The sequence below is a fragment of the Drosophila ficusphila genome, unplaced genomic scaffold, assembly GCF_018152265.1.
Source record: "Drosophila ficusphila isolate 14025-0441.05 unplaced genomic scaffold, ASM1815226v1 contig_791, whole genome shotgun sequence".
Taxonomy (NCBI): Eukaryota; Metazoa; Arthropoda; class Insecta; order Diptera; family Drosophilidae; genus Drosophila; species Drosophila ficusphila.
This window is the reverse complement of record NW_025064737.1, coordinates 20,951,670-20,967,818: the sequence shown is the minus strand read 5'-3', so window position 1 is coordinate 20,967,818 and position 16,149 is coordinate 20,951,670. Positions and strand designations below refer to the sequence as shown.

Here is a 16,149-nt window from a genome sequence, read left to right as displayed (position 1 = left end):
AAATTGCATGTCCATCCAGGGAGTGCAGCCCCAGATCCTCGTTTAAGCTGAGCTCCAGGTGCTTCAGGTGCTTTAGGTGCTCCGGATCATAAGACGGTTAGGTATAGCTTCGACCCGGAGTGCTCGTGTCCACGCTGGAATTTACATTTCCTGTGCCGCTGGCCCAGACCATAAAGTAATTTGTTTAATTCCATTAGTGCGCCCGTCTACGTGCCCGGCATTAAAATACCGCACAGCGGCCAATGCCCGTGGGGTGGGGATTCGGTTTCTCTTTTTTTTTTTTGCAGCCAGTGGGTGGTGGTACACCTCTTCCAGCCCGCCACCACCCAGCACCACCCACTGACCGTGGACAGGGCCCGATCACGCAGCAGGCACGGGGTGCATTGAAAATTTGTGCCAATTAGAGGCGCCTTGTTTCTGGTCTACAGGCTCCGTGGGGCGTCGTGACATCGTCAGACGACGGAGCGCTCAGTAAATCAAATGTTTTTGTTTCCTCAGACACTTTTTTCTCATCCCGAGGCGGGAACGCAGAGAAAACAAGGGGAAGTGTTCTTGAAAAATCCCTAAGCAAACAGATGCTTGTTTCCAAAGTAACAGTATGAATTGTAAAAAATATAAGTAATTTACAACTGAAGCGATAGACATTTTACATAGCACATTTCCTTTTGCAAACTCAAACTTATTTTTTTAGATTCTTGACTAGTTTTTCTTCTCAGTGCATTTATTGGATGTTGGGGGCCCAGAGCACATATACATCTAATGAATTTTTAATGCACTTTCGCCTTGCACTTTCCAACGCACCGTGTTTGCTTAGTTGTCGCGTTCGATTGATGTTCGCAAAGGTGGCCGCTGGCAGTCGAGGGTTAAGGGGATAAGAGTGGAGCGCTAAGGGGTTAAGGGTTGGGGGTTAAGCGACGGAGGACAGCTGGTGTCGCCGAGATAGGGTTGTTGTGAAAGCCAAAGTGACACAATTGGAATGCGCGTGGACATGTCGCAGGTGCTGCCCGGATTAGCATTGAAAAATAACTCTGCTGTCAGGACGGGAAAAAAATGGGATACGCTCACATTGATTGCATAGAAAGGATAACGAGAAGCCAACACATCAGGATGTGAGCCAATCAATTGTAATGAATACAAAGCACTGGAAGGTTGGACAACTTATGACGAACTGTTCCAGATGGTATTTTTAAACCATTTCCATTTTTCCAATGAAATTCGTATAATAAGAAAACAAAATGATGTCACCAGCAGAAAAAATATTCTTGGTCTGTAGCGTATTATTTCATCTTTCGGCATTAATTCACTAGATTGCTTTTTGACTTTCCCTTTTTAATAATGCACTCACTGTACAGTTCTCTATGATATATAGCCTACAATTAAATTGACGACTCAGTTTAAAAACGGGTAGTAGAGCAAATTGCTTGGCAGGGAACGTGATCTATCCGAGCACTTTCATTAGCCATTCCCTGGCGACACATTAGCCGGCATTATTCATGCCCGACGACTGGGCGAAATCAACAGTTCAGTATGAGTTATGGCCATAAATATTTCTCGGTCGCCGCTCCACTGACCTTCCTCCCCAAACTTTTGTTTGTGCCAACTCAATTCGCGTGCCAGCTAATCGTAGTTGGTATCTTTAATCCTCTTGCAGTTTGTTCATTTCTTAATTTCCGCATACGCTGGTTATATCATCCCAACGGGTTAAATATAAGCAGTTAGCACACGGGTATAATATCAATAATAATATGTGCAGGTGGCCATACCACTTTCTCTAAATGCGGTTGTTTTTCTGTTCCCCCGAAGGCGACTCTTAGTTTTTGTTAGTGTGTGTTTGGTAACTATAAAAATTGTATAAAACTGGGTGGAGTCCTGGCACACACTCACATAAATACACACACGCAGAGACAATGGGTTGTGTAGCTATGTGGTTCACCTGCATTCTATTCCATTTCGCTATTCACGCCTTCTGCTCCTATGACTCGGGTATCGATTTTCCAGTTAAACCGCCGCCATTTTTAATGGCTTTCATTACTTGCGCTTGTCTTGTGCTGTCCCCTTACTTTAACTCCACGCCCCATTTCCGTTTCCGCTTTCGCTATCCCTTTTCCATTCTAACTTTGCCTTTTGCTGCGTGAGCTGATTGAGAAACAGCCGCATCTACTCTTCGCGACCTTCATTCATCACCCAATTTAATTACGCGCCTCATAATAAAGTTAATAAATGTGTCACGTTCGCCTGCACCCGCTAATGGATTCTCAACGGTGAGGGGGAGTGGTGGGGAAATGGTCGGACAAAGGCGAGTTAATAATGCATGCTGGCCATTTGGCCGTTTGGCTGCCAGGGAAGTAAAACCCAGACATTACGCATACGCCGCATGTAACGTTAAACCGCTAACGGGCCACAAAAGACCCGGCAGGAACACATCAGCCATTGCCCTGCATTCTTGCTGCACTGGCAGAAAATCAGGTTTATTTGAATACATACAACAACAACATAATCAATAAATCATTACGTTGCTTTTTCATAGCACAAAAGACATAATAGCTCAAAAGTTGCATTCAATAGTTTTTAATTAAAAAAGTTAAGCAAGTTTAATGACACTTTCTATTAGAACTAAAGTGAAATACAATTCACAAACATTGAGCACAGAAAGTTGAGTCTTAATTTAGCTAGAGCTTCTCTTAATTGAAAACCCATTCAATGCAACTACTAGACGAAGAGTTTTGCCAAGTGCACACATGTGTTGCTCGGTGTAGCAATGTGTAAAACATTTCCGGATAGAAAAGAGGGCCTAGGGCAAAGTGAAACCGTGGAGGGCCGCCGCTGAAATCTGACTATGAAACAGAGGACACTCGTCATTAAATATTTACACTTTCATAAATGTGTGAGTGCATTCAGAGGTCCTTAAATATTTTATGGCCCGAACGCAACCGGTGAAGGTGAAGGCCCCAAAAACAAGGAGGCCACCAAAGTGGAAAGCAAAAGAGGATGACTCGAAAAAAAGAACCATACAAGCGTGAAAATCGCAGCGGCAACAACCAATGCAATGTTTGCACCAGTCGCCAGGAGGCTTTGGCCCGTCATCTTCATATTTCTTTTATATTTTCGGCTCATTAAAAGGCAGCCCAAAAGAAAAGGTGCAGGGCACAAAGAAGTTCAGAGTCGTAATTGTTGCGAAGTGACAGTTTGACACAAAGCCAAAAGACTGAAAGCCCTCAATGTGAGTCGGGGTTTCGGATTTGGGTCCAAAGTAGGTCTGGGTTCCTTTTGGCAAGTTCATCTGCTCGGTTTGTCCTTCTCTGCCTTCGACTTTCATGTTATTCCAAGCAGAAGAATAATTTAATGTAATTATGCGGGAAAACAGAGCTTGCCATCATAAATATGAGATTCTACTCGAACTGTGTATCAAGGAGCCACATTGATTTAATTGATAAATGGCCGTTCAACCAGGCGGTAGATTATCTCATACATCGTTTAATTGCTGCATTCCGTGTTTCCATTGTTTTTGCGGCTGATGTAATGGATAAATTAGCATTTCGCATTGCAAATGAACGCCCAGCTTTTAGGGCCATTAAACACAGTTTCAATTTTGGTTGGGTGCGATGCAGCTTATCACCTATACGGTTGGATAAATAGCCGTTTATAATGTGCTCACTTTCGGCCATTAAACGGGTCGAGTAATAGGCCAATAAAAATACATGCGACAATTTTCGACTAATGTAAACCATAAAAACGTTGTCGTGGACAAAAACAAACAGCGGCCGAGGAACAAACAGATGGGTGTATTTTCTCAGGCGCTAATTAAAATATACAAGCCACAGAACAGCAGCCACAATGCGTCAAATGTGGCGTATACGTAATGTACAATTAAATACAGACACACACACACACGGAAGGACGAAGGCAAAGGACTTTCCAGGAGAGAGGACTCCCCATTTTCTCGGCTCGTGCGAGCGCCTAATTGAAAGTAAGCAACAAGAATAACAATAAAAAAAATGTTGTCTGGCTTTGCTGATCCTGGCGAATCAGTCAAATTACCCACAATGGCGCTATAAAATTGCACTGTCCTTATTTTTAGTTTGATGCCCCAGCACGTAGCGCTGATGTTTGTCCTTTGGCCCATCAAAAGAAGGGGAACACACGCTTCGGAATGCGTAGAAGGCAGTAAGTTAAATTAAAATTTCATGTCTTCCTGTGCTCGTGGAGTCACTTTCATCTCATTGGCTCCTTCTGCTCTTTGGTAATCAAATCAGCGACAGTTTCGCGTGTAAAGGGAATTCCGCGGAATCCGGCAAATAAATCTGCTTAAGCGGATTGTCTGCCTTCCAGGCGGCTTAATGCAAGTATATCGGATTATCAGCTGAGCAATTCTTGCAGTGTGGTAATTGAACTCGTTAAAATTGTAATGCAAGCAATTGACATGAATAAAATAGTGATTACCGGGGAAACGCATTAGCTAAGTCAAAGCAATACGTGGTTTTGATACATTTTTAACGATTTAAAGAAGTTGAGTGACAAATTGATTTGCTGAAACGTTTACTTATTGTCTCTTCCAATTAGTTCACCCCAAGCTCTGAATTTTATTTATTTTATTTTTTTTTTCAGGTAAGTCACTATTCACAGTTAAATATAAAAATATTATTGATCGCCTGGTATTATGATTCAATGCAAGGCTGGTTCACTCACTCAAACGGAATCACAAAGCCAATTTTAATTAATGAGCAAACACAAATCCCGCCTGCTTAGTATGCATAGTAAACTTTTCACAAATTAAACTTGACACAAAAATACAACTCTGCAAATTCCTGGGGCGACCAGCTGGCACAGTTTTTCAGAGCAAATTTAATTTGCCGCAGCACAAAACTTTCGACAGCCGCGATAAATAATTCCACACAAAGTTTCCAGCTAACAGGTAAAATGCAGAATAGTTGCATTCAGCAAAGCAAAATTTACTCACTCAGTTGTGAAGCAGAATTGTTTGGTAAATCACTTGGCAAACCGCACTCTCCTAATTGATCGTTAGTTAATTGAGATGTATTTCTCTGGTGAACCGATGTTATTAACTGACGCACTGATCGATTCATATGCAAATGAGACAACAAGTCGGCGGCAACTGATTCGAAACTTGGCCAGCGCGAACTTCAAAACTCTGGCAGCAGCGAGTGCAGGACGTCGAAAGCCGAAACCGAACCGAAAACGCAGCCGAATCGCATCGGATCGAACCGAAGTCCTGGAACGAGGACATCCCCTCCCCTCGCACTCCCTTCCTTTCGGCCAGCCCCTCCTGTTCAGCTGGCCTGGTTGCCATGAAGACGCCTCGGGACTCGATAATCGAGGTTCGAGGTTCGAGATTCGAGATTCGGGACTCGGGCTCCCAGTTTCGGAGCGAGTTTATGGACCTGGACTGCTGCGTTCAGAGTTCGTTGCGAAACTGTCTCGTTTGCGTTTCGGCCGCATTTTTTCGCCTCTTGGCCTGGCCAACTTCCTGCAAACACGTTCGAGTTGCAAGCTCCTTCCGCTGACCCGAAAGCTGGGTGGTAAACACAACATAAACGGCTTGCTTTTTGGCAGTTTCCCCGTTCGCTGTGATGTAAGTTTTCGACACTTGTTGTTTGTATCTCTGGCAGAAAGTTTTCCCGGCCGGGAAATGCTAATGAAAGTGGAAACTTGCGCCAGCCTCAAGGACTTTCTGCCGTTGAAAACTTGGCAAAGTTCGAGCAAAACCCATTGATGGCACATTGATTTCTTGGCTGCAGTTCTGGGAAAAGACAAAGGAGTTTGTTCAAAGAGTTCCAGGACTCTTGGTGTCATTCAATGCCACTTGGATGTGTTTTTACTATCGCATTTCCTTTACACGTGGCGCGCCCAAATTGGTAAAGACTACCGCAACAATGAACCAAAACACAACGCCTAGAAACCACCCTCAACCCCCAAGAATCCCTTGGCGACACGTTCGAGTCGACTTGCAACTGGCTCGATGTTGCAGCTACGTATTTGTGGACTAGCGTCGGAAACTTCCGCCCGTTTGGGAGTATTTGGGTGGGAAAGTGGGACTCCGGGGTTTGTGGGTTTGTGGGTTAGGTAACGCAGGGCTTAATTGGGTTGGCGGGGCCCTGGAAAGTGCAACTCGGTTTGTGGCACAATCGGCTATCGCATGTCAGAGTTCACGGCGGTCATTAGCATCGGGGTTTTAGAGACCCCCAAAAAAAAAAAGGGGGCCCGCTGAAAAAGGTCAGTTGGCCAACAGCATCGGGATCTCATAAAAGTTTCGATTTCAGGCTACATAAAAGTACTTTTTATCCTAACGATGCTGGGTCAAGCACCTCATCTGCGGAGATGAAAGTATCGGATTACCCGGCAGCCAAGTCGGTTGAGTTATTCACCTGCAACAGGAAATTGATTAGTTTTGATGGGTGAACTTTGAAGTAGAAAAGTTGGGAGCTTAGCTCTTAATGGGAAAGCCACCCAGGAGGGAATTCAAAGGAGGAAATTGAACGGGAGCGGAAGAAAACATCACAGCATTAAGCGAACCCCATGCACTGTAACTCAAGATCGAAGGAAGATCATTACACTGATCGATGAACCCAGAGTCATGTCGCCAATTCCGGATCTTATGATCATCATCAGCCGACATCAACGTCATCTCTGCTTCCGATCTGTCTGCCTGGGGATCACTGGATGGCAGGTTTTTTTGGCTTCCTGAGGCGTCAATTACACATCGTATCTGCTGTATCTCCCGAGAGCAACAGATGTCCGCTGGAGAGATCACTAACCATATCGGGTTACCACAGACAAAGTTCCTCTTTTTTTCGCATTATTTTTTCTCTTCCTTTGTGGAATAAAGTTGCAGAACAATAGTAATGCCTGCAGCAAGGATATCAAATGCTGCTCGTTCTCGCCACCCAACTCCCACTAAGATAAGCAAGAATTATTGCTTACTTTGCTGCAAGCAAAAGCTGCTTTTATTGTTGTTGATGCCGTTGGCGAAATGTAAAATCCTATTTCTATGGAAATCATTTAAAATGCGGGAGTTTTTGGTTTCACTAAGAAACTATTGTCGTTCGCAGAAACATAAGAAGAAAAAATCCCGCGTACAGAGGGAAGTTGTTGCCAATTGAAATCAAATCAAACAGCAGAGCTTATGATTTGAATAAATCACAAGCGATTTGTATGCACACAGCGGAGTAATTTTTGGCAGACATTTTAACACTAAAAAAACTTAAGTTTGATTTTGGTTTCTATAGAAGAAAAAACTATATTCCTGCTTATTAATTTCCTTGAGGACATAAATTTGAGACCACTTCAATAACAGGCACTTAGTTGCCATTTAATAATGTAGCAATAAAAGCGCTTTTCCTAGAAGTCCACTTCAACAATTGATATGTTTGCGTATTTAAGGCAAATAAATTAAATGATGTCATTTACTTTGTGCTTCACAGTTTCTTTGTTTTTTATAGCTTGCCACATAAATATGTAATCATTATATTTTTAAAAGTAAACAATCCACCAAAATATCCCCTGTGGCTTTGGAGGGTTATGAGTTTTTTGGGTTGACTTAATAGGCAAATGGGTAACGTCAGAAGCGAGCTGCGCACGCGCTTTAGCCTAATTTGGCATGCAGGCCAGGTACTGCCGGCAAAAAACACATTATGTTTATGAGGGTACCAGGCGACTATGTGACTAAGTCGCTGGATCTGGGCGTGCGAACCGCTCCATCTCATGATGGGCATTACAATCGCGCCGGTGGGTGCGCACTTTTTAGCCGCAACTTCGTGGTCTGGTTGCCAATTCTAGGTAAAGATTGGATCCCGGGGGAGCCCACTGTCCAGGGCCTACGTGATCCACTGGGCATCCACCATTAACCGGAAGAGGAAGAATCCCAGCGAGCCCTACGATCAGGAAGTCCGCTGAGCGACGTCGTCGACCGGGTTCAGTGTCCGGTTTTTGTACTTGAAACCCAAATTACGCAGTTCCCGAAATAATACCGCCCAGCCTCCCCCAAGTGGGCTGATATTTTTGGCTGAGAGCGAAAGTACCGCTAGGCGGTATTACGACAAGTGCGCAAGTGGGCCGAAAATCCCGAAAACCCGCCCGTGATGTCATCGCCGCTTCAACGGGCTTTCGTTTGTGCAGTGGAAAAATAATGTGCCAAAAAAAGATTTCGATCAGCAGCTTCGAAATATTTTGAAATTGAGTCTCGATTACGTATTACTTTAAATATACTGAATGAAACATTTTGCAGTTTTATTAAAATTGTTTAATTTGTATGTTATTTTGTTTTCTCAGTGCAACTTTAGTTGACTTTTGAGTGTCTAAATAAAGTCTGATAAATATTTAGAAGTACTCACGTCAAGAGGTGTTACATAAAAAATTGTTAATCTGCCCTCTGACCGATTGGTCTCAGCTTTTGTGTGATCAGAACCAGATTTAGCCAGGATTCTAAGCATGTGGGGATACGGTCATAAATAAATCAGACTTTATTAATACTCATTTATATGGTGCTACATTAGCGCTTTTGAGCCCTGTGAAGTGCATACCTGTTTTTGCATCACCCAGAGAACCGTATTAATATGTGGTACCCCATAAAAGAAATCAATTACGAAAATCGAAAAGTTCCCAAAAGAGAGAGAGTGCTTCTGAGTTGAGGTTAACCTGATCAGTTTCGTTTTAAAAGTGCTCGTTAATCATCTTCGTTCGGCATTTTAAAATCATTGAAGCTGCCAATTTATTGTGCGAAAACACGATTCGGGAGGAGACAATGACTGCCCCTTCGAATGACATCACAGCGAATCTCTGACTTACTTCAACCACTTACGCACTCCGGCGTCTGAGGGGCTTGAACCTAAAAATAATACAAGTATTACAGTTTCGTGGTATTCCGGTTTCCCCAGGGGTTTCTTAAAATATCAAATCGATCAAGTGTACGGGACTTGATGAGTGTCAAGAATAAAACCTTTTGGTTTATTATTAAGTCGAAATCATCATATCTTTATATATATCACGAATTCCATTCGATATGCATTGTTTATAGTTCCCAATACTTTATCAGACTTTATCGCATAAAAGGCCAAGTTTCCAGAATACAATTTTTTGATCAATTATTGGTTCGATTTAATCGCTTCACTGAAGTTTTGATTTTTCTTTCGCTCGTTTGTCTGTTCAGATCTCGGTTTATCTTTCGTCGACATTCTGGTTGATGGCCTTCTTGTTGACGGCCTTCTTATGTAGCTCCTCTCGAATATCCCACCTGGCTGCATTTCCCTTTCAATACTGCGGATAAACGGAGACACCTTGTTGATGTCCGTGTAGACCCCTGGATGTTCGAGGTTGTTGCAACGTGGACCGAAGGAGACCACGCCGCAGAGCTCGTTGCCGAAGGTGAGTGGGGCTCCGCCATCGTAGAGACACTTCCTGGGATCCCGCGAAAGGGTCACACAGAAGTTTGAGCTCGAGAGTCTGAAGGGCGCGTCCCTGAGCCTCCGTAGGCAATCTCTCGTTCTCTGGACGATCACGGTTCCGGACCTTGCGTCCAGGCCTGTCCTGTACACGTCCATGGAGTCAAAGCCCCAGGCGTAGGCCGTCATTTTCATCCCTGCCATGACAGACACGGTGCAGAGCTTGATGAACTCGGTGGTCAGACCCCTGATGGGATACTGAAGTCGGAGGAGCGCCACATCCATGAACAACTTGCCCTGAATGAACTTTTGGTGCGTGTAAACCGTGTCGATCATTCCATAGATATTCTCGTCGGTGAACGTGGGCTCGACACTCGTCCCCTCCAGATCGTAGCGATGGGGACCGATGCAGTTCCCCGAGGCGATCATTAGTATTGGGGCGTAGTAGGATGCTCCGCAGATTGGCAGTTCCCCCGCGTGGTGGACTATGAACAGCCACCCGCCAAAGTTTGTGCCCGTGTTAGATTCCATACCTTCCCACAAGCGCCTCAACTGCGGTGTTCTTTTAGTGATGGGGCGTGGGTACACCTTGCTCCACGTTGGATGGGGCCACAACTGCAAAACCATCAGCTGCCAAAGCATAATCTTTGTCATCGCTCTACAGCTTCTAAATAGGAGTTTGCTGGCTTCTATCGACTGGCAAAGCGAGGAGAATTCGCATGACCGTTCTTATTAATTTTATTTACAGCATAAGTGCAGCGGTGTTTCTATCATGGTTTAATCTTCTTTATGTTAAAATTCTGATTTGAGTGGGGAGTAGACACCAGATGATCTGACTTATGTATGCTATATATGCTTATAAAATAAAAGATAGAAATTATTTGAAAGTGCATTTGCTCGGCGGCTTAAAAACCCAAATTGTTTTTCACACTAATTATAAAGAAATTTTCCACACACTTAGTAAATCAACAAAAGTTCTACCAACTGGTTCCAGTCTTTCACTTAAACGGAAATGGTATTCTCGAAGAGCTGGATTTTGGCCTGCTTTCTACTGGGATGCTGGCTGCCTGAAGGCAGGGGAAAGATCTACCCCAGAGACATCATCCGAATGACCCCCAAGTTTCGCCGGGCTTGGGGCGGAGTGGAATCGAATACGGGACCGAATTTCGGGGGCTGGCTTCTGCGTATAATGAGCAGTGATGGAAGCTTCGCCTGTGGGGCAGCCTACTACTCTCCTCTGCTGGCTATTACCTCGGCCAACTGCATATATCCCTACCGAAACACCTTGGAAGGCGTGATCGTCGAGGGAACTGCATTCTCGAAGTGCGACACGGAAAACCACGCTGAGGTCGACACTATTCAGTTCCCCGAGCGGTTCATCTTTCAAAAACTCTACATGGACGTGGCCATCGTGCGGCTCAAGAAGCCCATCAAGGGTCGTCTCACCGAGTTCATCAGGCTCTGCACCGCGAAAGTGAGTCCCAAAATGCAGATGGTGGTCTTCGGCTGGGGATACGAAGACATGGCTGTGGAGGAGGCCTGGCCGAAGGCCAGGAACTCAACGGTCAGTGTCATATCAACAAAGGAGTGCCGTAAAAAGTTCAAGAGTCCAAAGCTATCGAGCACTTCGGTGTGTGTGAGACAACCCAAGAAACAAAGTCAGTGCCTCTACGACGGTGGCAGTCCGATGGTCCACGACAGAGAATTATGTGGCATTGTATCCTTCGGTTCGAAGTGCCAGGATACCTCAATTCCAGGCATGTTCACCAACATCGCAAGGGTGAAACGTTTCATCAGGGACACAGAGGAGGCCATCGAATCAGGATACATACTCAGGGCTCCCAAACATAAAACGAACGAACCGGGGGACAACACCACCACAACAGCAACATCAACAGCAACATCAACATCAACATCAACATCAACATCAACATCAACAACAGAGGAAACGACCACTACAACGAAAAAAGCAAAAAGGATAACTACTAAAGACCCACTCAAAGAAATGGTGTGCTGAATTGTAAACTAGTTTTATCGCTCTACACGGATTCTAAAAAAAATATTTTTATTTCAATTTTCATTCATAAAAAATGTTTTCTGTTTTAAATCACAACCGATTAAGACCGCCAAAAAATGTATTTACTCCATGCAAGTTAAATTACGTTCCTAAATAAGCGTAAAATCAATTTGTACAACTTTGTGATGCCTTTTTAATTTCCCTGCTCTGTGAAATACTAAGTTCTTCTAAAGCAACGAAAAGAAGCACTTGCAGTGATGAAAATTCTGCAAAAAATCCTGCTAATTCCGCTGCTCTTAGCAAACATCAAAATTGCATCTTCTCATTGGTGGAATTCCTCTGCTAATTACTTGCACGCCAGATCGCCTGTGAGAACGGTGAATAATAATGGCATTCGGATGACTGAGGGAGGACATGTGGACTTATGGCTTCTGAGGATCATGAATGGTGATGAGTTTGTTTGCGGAGCCTCCTACTTCAGTGCACTTTACGCGCTGACTTCTTCGAATTGTATGCATGCCCACAAGTCAATGTTGAGATCACTCAGCGTTGAGTTTCTAATGGAACAGAATAATCAGGAATCTGCAGGGGAGTCTTCCGTTGCCGGAATCCAAGCCGTTTTTGTCTCGAAGGAGTGGAGCTGGCCCGAAACCTACATGGATGTGGCTGTGCTGAAATTAACCAACCGACTGCGTGGCAATCATTTTGCGAAACTCTGCAGCAAGCCTCTGAGTTCCCACAGCAGCCTTTCTGTGGTCGCCTGTGGAGGTCCTACTGAAAATATACGATCCGAAGGGATCACCGTGCTCAATCGAATGAACTGCGAATCGAATTACGGCAGAGTTATCCTGGGCGAGACGATCGCCTGCGCCAAGGAATTCAAAAAGAGCCCAGGCTGCATGTTCGATCCCGGATGTCCGGTGTCTTCTGGCCAGGAGCTCTGCGGAATTGTGGCTTGGGGTCCTGCCTGCAAAAGAGGCGGATTGCCCGGAATCTTCACCGATATCCACCAGGTTAGGAAGTTTATTTTAAAGGTAACAAGTGGAAGGGGCAGGAACCGTAGCCATCGACAATCACACGACACTCCCGAGTGGCATTCTGGTTTTTGGTGAGCCGCTAAAAATTATAATACCATCTACAAAATTCGGTTTAAAAGTATAGTAAGTAAATTTACTAAGTAATAAATACATATTGATACATTTTGTAAAAAAAAAAAAGATATAGGGAAGTAAATATTTTAGAAATTAAGGGGATTAACCCAAAAAGTTTTTCATGGTACTTTTTGTTTGCTGGGTTAGTTAAATGCTCATTGTCACAAGCTGAATAACACAAAGCATTCAGCTTTTGCCACTTGTTAGCGAGCACACACACCGCTTTTATCGAAGACTTCCTATGAACTTCTGCCATCTCTAAGAAAAAGTTCCATCTCCAAATCGAAAGAAAACAAACTCCGCTGCAAAATTAAAGTAAAATCTGTAAAAAATAATAAAAATGGAGATTGTAAAGGAGCTGGTACAATTTATGCAGCCCAATCAACGACTGGACTTAAAGGCAGTGGCATTAACCCACGTCTTAGGTGAGTTTCAAAAATAAACCAAAACCACTTGCTGCACGTGCGTTTGCCATGGGCAATTGTGACGTCACGCAGTCTCACATTTTATTTATTTACTTTACATTTTCTTGTTTTCCAGGTTTAACCGGCAGTGCAGAGGGCAAATCAACAATACTTTCGCTGGACGAAATGCTAATGGCAATTTTTGGACTGACCTACGATGATAATCAAACTGTGGCCAAGGATGCGGTGTTGAGTTTGATAAATTTAACTGCTGAAGAGGAGTCTGCAATTAAAGTCTTCCAATTGGCAAAACAAGTGCAACCAGTGAGTTTTTAACATTCCTATGTTCTTATATAAATAATAATTATGACTTTCCAGGCCTTTGCCATCGTGGAAGTGGCTGCAAAACATATAACAGACGAACAATCCGATTTGGCGGATCCTTGGAGCATGGTTTTAAGCAATCTAACTCGCGTGGAATCACTGGTCCATGAAATCCTGGACACTCTTGAAAGAGGGGATCAGACACTGCCCCGCCTGGCAAAGGCCTTTGCCCAGCTGGACTACAACAAAAAGAAGGCCAAGCTGCACTATCTGGCGCCTATTTTCTGCAATCTAACCCAAGTTCCAAAGGGCAGGGAACTATGTTGCCACAGGAAGTATCAACTCCTAGAGAAACTCCTGCCCTTCGCCTCCTTCGAAGGAAGTGTGGTGCGACGTGGCGGAACCATTGGCATCTTGAAGAACGTCTGCTTCGATGTGGTTTACCACGACGTAATCCTCGACGAACAGGTCGGCATCCTGGTGGCCATTTTACAACCTCTCTGCGGACCGGAGGAATTCAGCGACGAGGACAACGAACTGCTGCCCATCGAACTGCAGGTGAGTGTGTGGTAAATACTAATCGATTGTAGATCTCTAAAACCTCTGATTTTATAGTACCTCCCTGAAACCAAAACACGCGAAGAGGATCCGGATCTGCGAAAAATGCTACTGGAATGCCTTCTGCAATTGTGTTCCACGCGTCGCAGCCGAGAGATCCTGCGATCTAGGGGTGTCTACGAGATTCTGCGGGAGTATCACAAGTGGGAGGCCAAGGTGGGAAAAGACAGCGATTGCCTGCTGGCCTGCGAGAACGTGGTGGACATCCTGATCAAGTTAGTGATGCGATTAATTTCCAAAGTATTCCTTTTTTATACATCCCTTCTTTCTTTCTTTCAGAAAAGAGGATGAGATTGGCCTGGACAACTACAAAACCGAAGTTGAAGTGCCCGCTGAACAAGCCGAGAAGTTCGTACAGGAAGATGCCGCCTATGTGAAGACATTGATAGATTAAATCGACCCACAGCCTCCCTTTGTAAATATGTGTAGTGTTAGTTAAACTCATAGACGATATCGAACTTTCAATATATGTATGCAGTTTTTTATTCAGAAATGCTGATAGTTTAGTTGGTAATGCGTCGGTTGTCCAAAAATGTTGCACTAGAAAAAGTTGTACGCGCGCATTGAAATGCAAGAGAAACAATTTCGATTTTCAATTCAATTTGATTAGTTCAAGTAGCTTCGTTATCTAGTTTATCTAATTATCGTTAATCCACCTCGCTGCCGCCTCAATTGTATATGTATAAAGTTCTCCTTAAGTGCTAGATACATTTGCATTCAAAAATGTTTGGCAATTGCCTTGCCATGAAACGTTTAATGTACTCTTGTTTAATTTTTACAAACTTTGCTTGGTCGTTCATTGTGTGTGAGAGTATGTTGAGTTGAAGAATTCGGTGGCCCCCATGGGCCCTCAATAGCCAATAAGGTGCGTACTTTGTTTGCGTTTAAATTGTTTGCTTTTGGATTAGTTTGTTTAGTTGCGTGGCAAGCAAGCGAGTTCAGCAGAGAGGAAAATGTGAATAATCTGATTTTGACGTGTTGGCTGTCTGCTTTCGATCAAAAACCGTTGCGTTTTATCAAAACTTCTCCACTTGTTTATACATAGTTGTTGATTTTTCGTTTGCGGAAACCATTGCAAGCTCGCTTAGTCCGAAAAAGATTTAAACTAAATACTAAACACGAACAATTCTAACTGAAAATCGATGCAAACACGAGTAGTTCGGTTTGCCCTTATCAAATGCTATTGCCTCGGATTCCTACCCTTGCATATAGTTTTATTTAGTTTGGTCCTATTGGTTCTCCATATCCATATGAAAATTTAGTTAGACTTTACAATTAACTATTTAGGCTACGCGTAATTTAGAGAGTTTTGAACTTAGTTGTTAATGAATGGCATTTAAAAGTAATTATTTGGTTTTGTTAACTTATAACTTTTCCTGCATGAAAGGGCAAAGGACGAAAACTGCGAGGGAAAAACTAAGTGGAGAAAATAAAATAGGCTTTAACAGCTTACAGGAAATTCCATATTATTATTATTGACTATTAAATTCATAAATACTTCAGTAATGATTAAAAATAACTACTGAGATAACAGAGTTTTATGGCCAACAGATTACAAAGCGTCTATAAAAAGTGTCGAATTTATTTGTGATTATCAAGCAGTAACGGGGTCTGGAGCACCTATCTCGCCTCCATGCGACGCGACAGCACCTCGTAGGCGAAGATCTTGACTTCCTCGGAGTCGTAGGGAATGTACAGGCAGCCGTGGGATGGGTGCACCTTGCCCACGGTCAAACTGCCGGCATGGTAACCCCTTCCAGCGTACAGAGTCTCTCCGTCGACATTCTGGCCAACCTTGACTGCTCCGGGAGGAACCTCTCCGTTCTCAGCCGGCAACCACTCGTAGTTGGAGCCACTCAGCACCTCGTAGTTCTCCAGCTCCACCTCCTGGTTGGCGTAGGCCACATAGGCCTTTCCCTTGTTGGGGATAATCTTGGCCGGCAGCATGTCGTTGCAGTAGAAGGCGCGGCCAATGAAGATGGTGTCGCCATCGGAATCGTGGCCAGCAACTACGGCTGCCTGGGGGATTGCTCCGTGGCTGAAGTGAAGCCAATTGTGACCTGAGGACATCGGAATTATTCCACTTAGTCGGCGGATCCAACCGGAAGAGAGTTCTTTGCCTTACCGTCCATATCGATTGAGCTGCTAGAGTGTACTAAACAGTTCTAATCGAAGACGGTATTTCTTGGCGGCTGCTAGGTGACAATTGTGGTACCGATACCTTATCGGGTTATCCGGGC

General features: G+C 44.0%; 5 protein-coding genes across 5 annotated transcripts; 3 read left to right on the top strand and 2 right to left on the bottom strand.

Moving 5' to 3' along the window:
- Positions 1–8,798: 8,798 nt before the first annotated feature.
- LOC108095650 (seminase-like) lies at positions 8,799–10,049 on the bottom strand. The gene is made up of 2 exons (XM_017196815.1): positions 9,248–10,049; positions 8,799–8,842 (listed from the first exon to the last, which is right to left on the bottom strand). Exons 1-2 carry the CDS (start codon positions 10,047–10,049, stop codon positions 8,799–8,801), a joined length of 846 nt encoding a protein of 281 aa, XP_017052304.1.
- Positions 10,050–10,375: 326 nt separating this feature from the next.
- On the top strand, positions 10,376–11,593 carry LOC108095999 (seminase). The gene has a single exon (XM_017197345.2). The coding sequence runs from the start codon at positions 10,408–10,410 to the stop codon at positions 11,410–11,412; it is 1,005 nt and encodes a 334-aa protein (XP_017052834.1). The 5' UTR covers positions 10,376–10,407; the 3' UTR covers positions 11,413–11,593.
- A 33-nt stretch (positions 11,594–11,626) lies between these two features.
- On the top strand, positions 11,627–12,640 carry LOC108096000 (seminase). Its single transcript, XM_017197346.2, has one exon. The coding sequence runs from the start codon at positions 11,670–11,672 to the stop codon at positions 12,522–12,524; it is 855 nt and encodes a 284-aa protein (XP_017052835.1). The 5' UTR covers positions 11,627–11,669; the 3' UTR covers positions 12,525–12,640.
- Positions 12,641–12,828: 188 nt separating this feature from the next.
- Positions 12,829–14,402, top strand: LOC108095878 (protein HGH1 homolog). Its single transcript, XM_017197186.2, has 5 exons — positions 12,829–12,988; positions 13,104–13,291; positions 13,346–13,849; positions 13,907–14,124; positions 14,189–14,402. The coding sequence occupies exons 1-5, from the start codon at positions 12,904–12,906 to the stop codon at positions 14,301–14,303; spliced, it is 1,110 nt and encodes a 369-aa protein (XP_017052675.1). The 5' UTR covers positions 12,829–12,903; the 3' UTR covers positions 14,304–14,402.
- A 956-nt stretch (positions 14,403–15,358) lies between these two features.
- Positions 15,359–16,087, bottom strand: LOC108095881. Its single transcript, XM_017197188.2, has 2 exons — positions 16,035–16,087; positions 15,359–15,969 (listed from the first exon to the last, which is right to left on the bottom strand). The coding sequence occupies exons 1-2, from the start codon at positions 16,039–16,041 to the stop codon at positions 15,530–15,532; spliced, it is 447 nt and encodes a 148-aa protein (XP_017052677.1). The 5' UTR covers positions 16,042–16,087; the 3' UTR covers positions 15,359–15,529.
- Between the last annotated feature and the right edge of the window lie 62 nt (positions 16,088–16,149).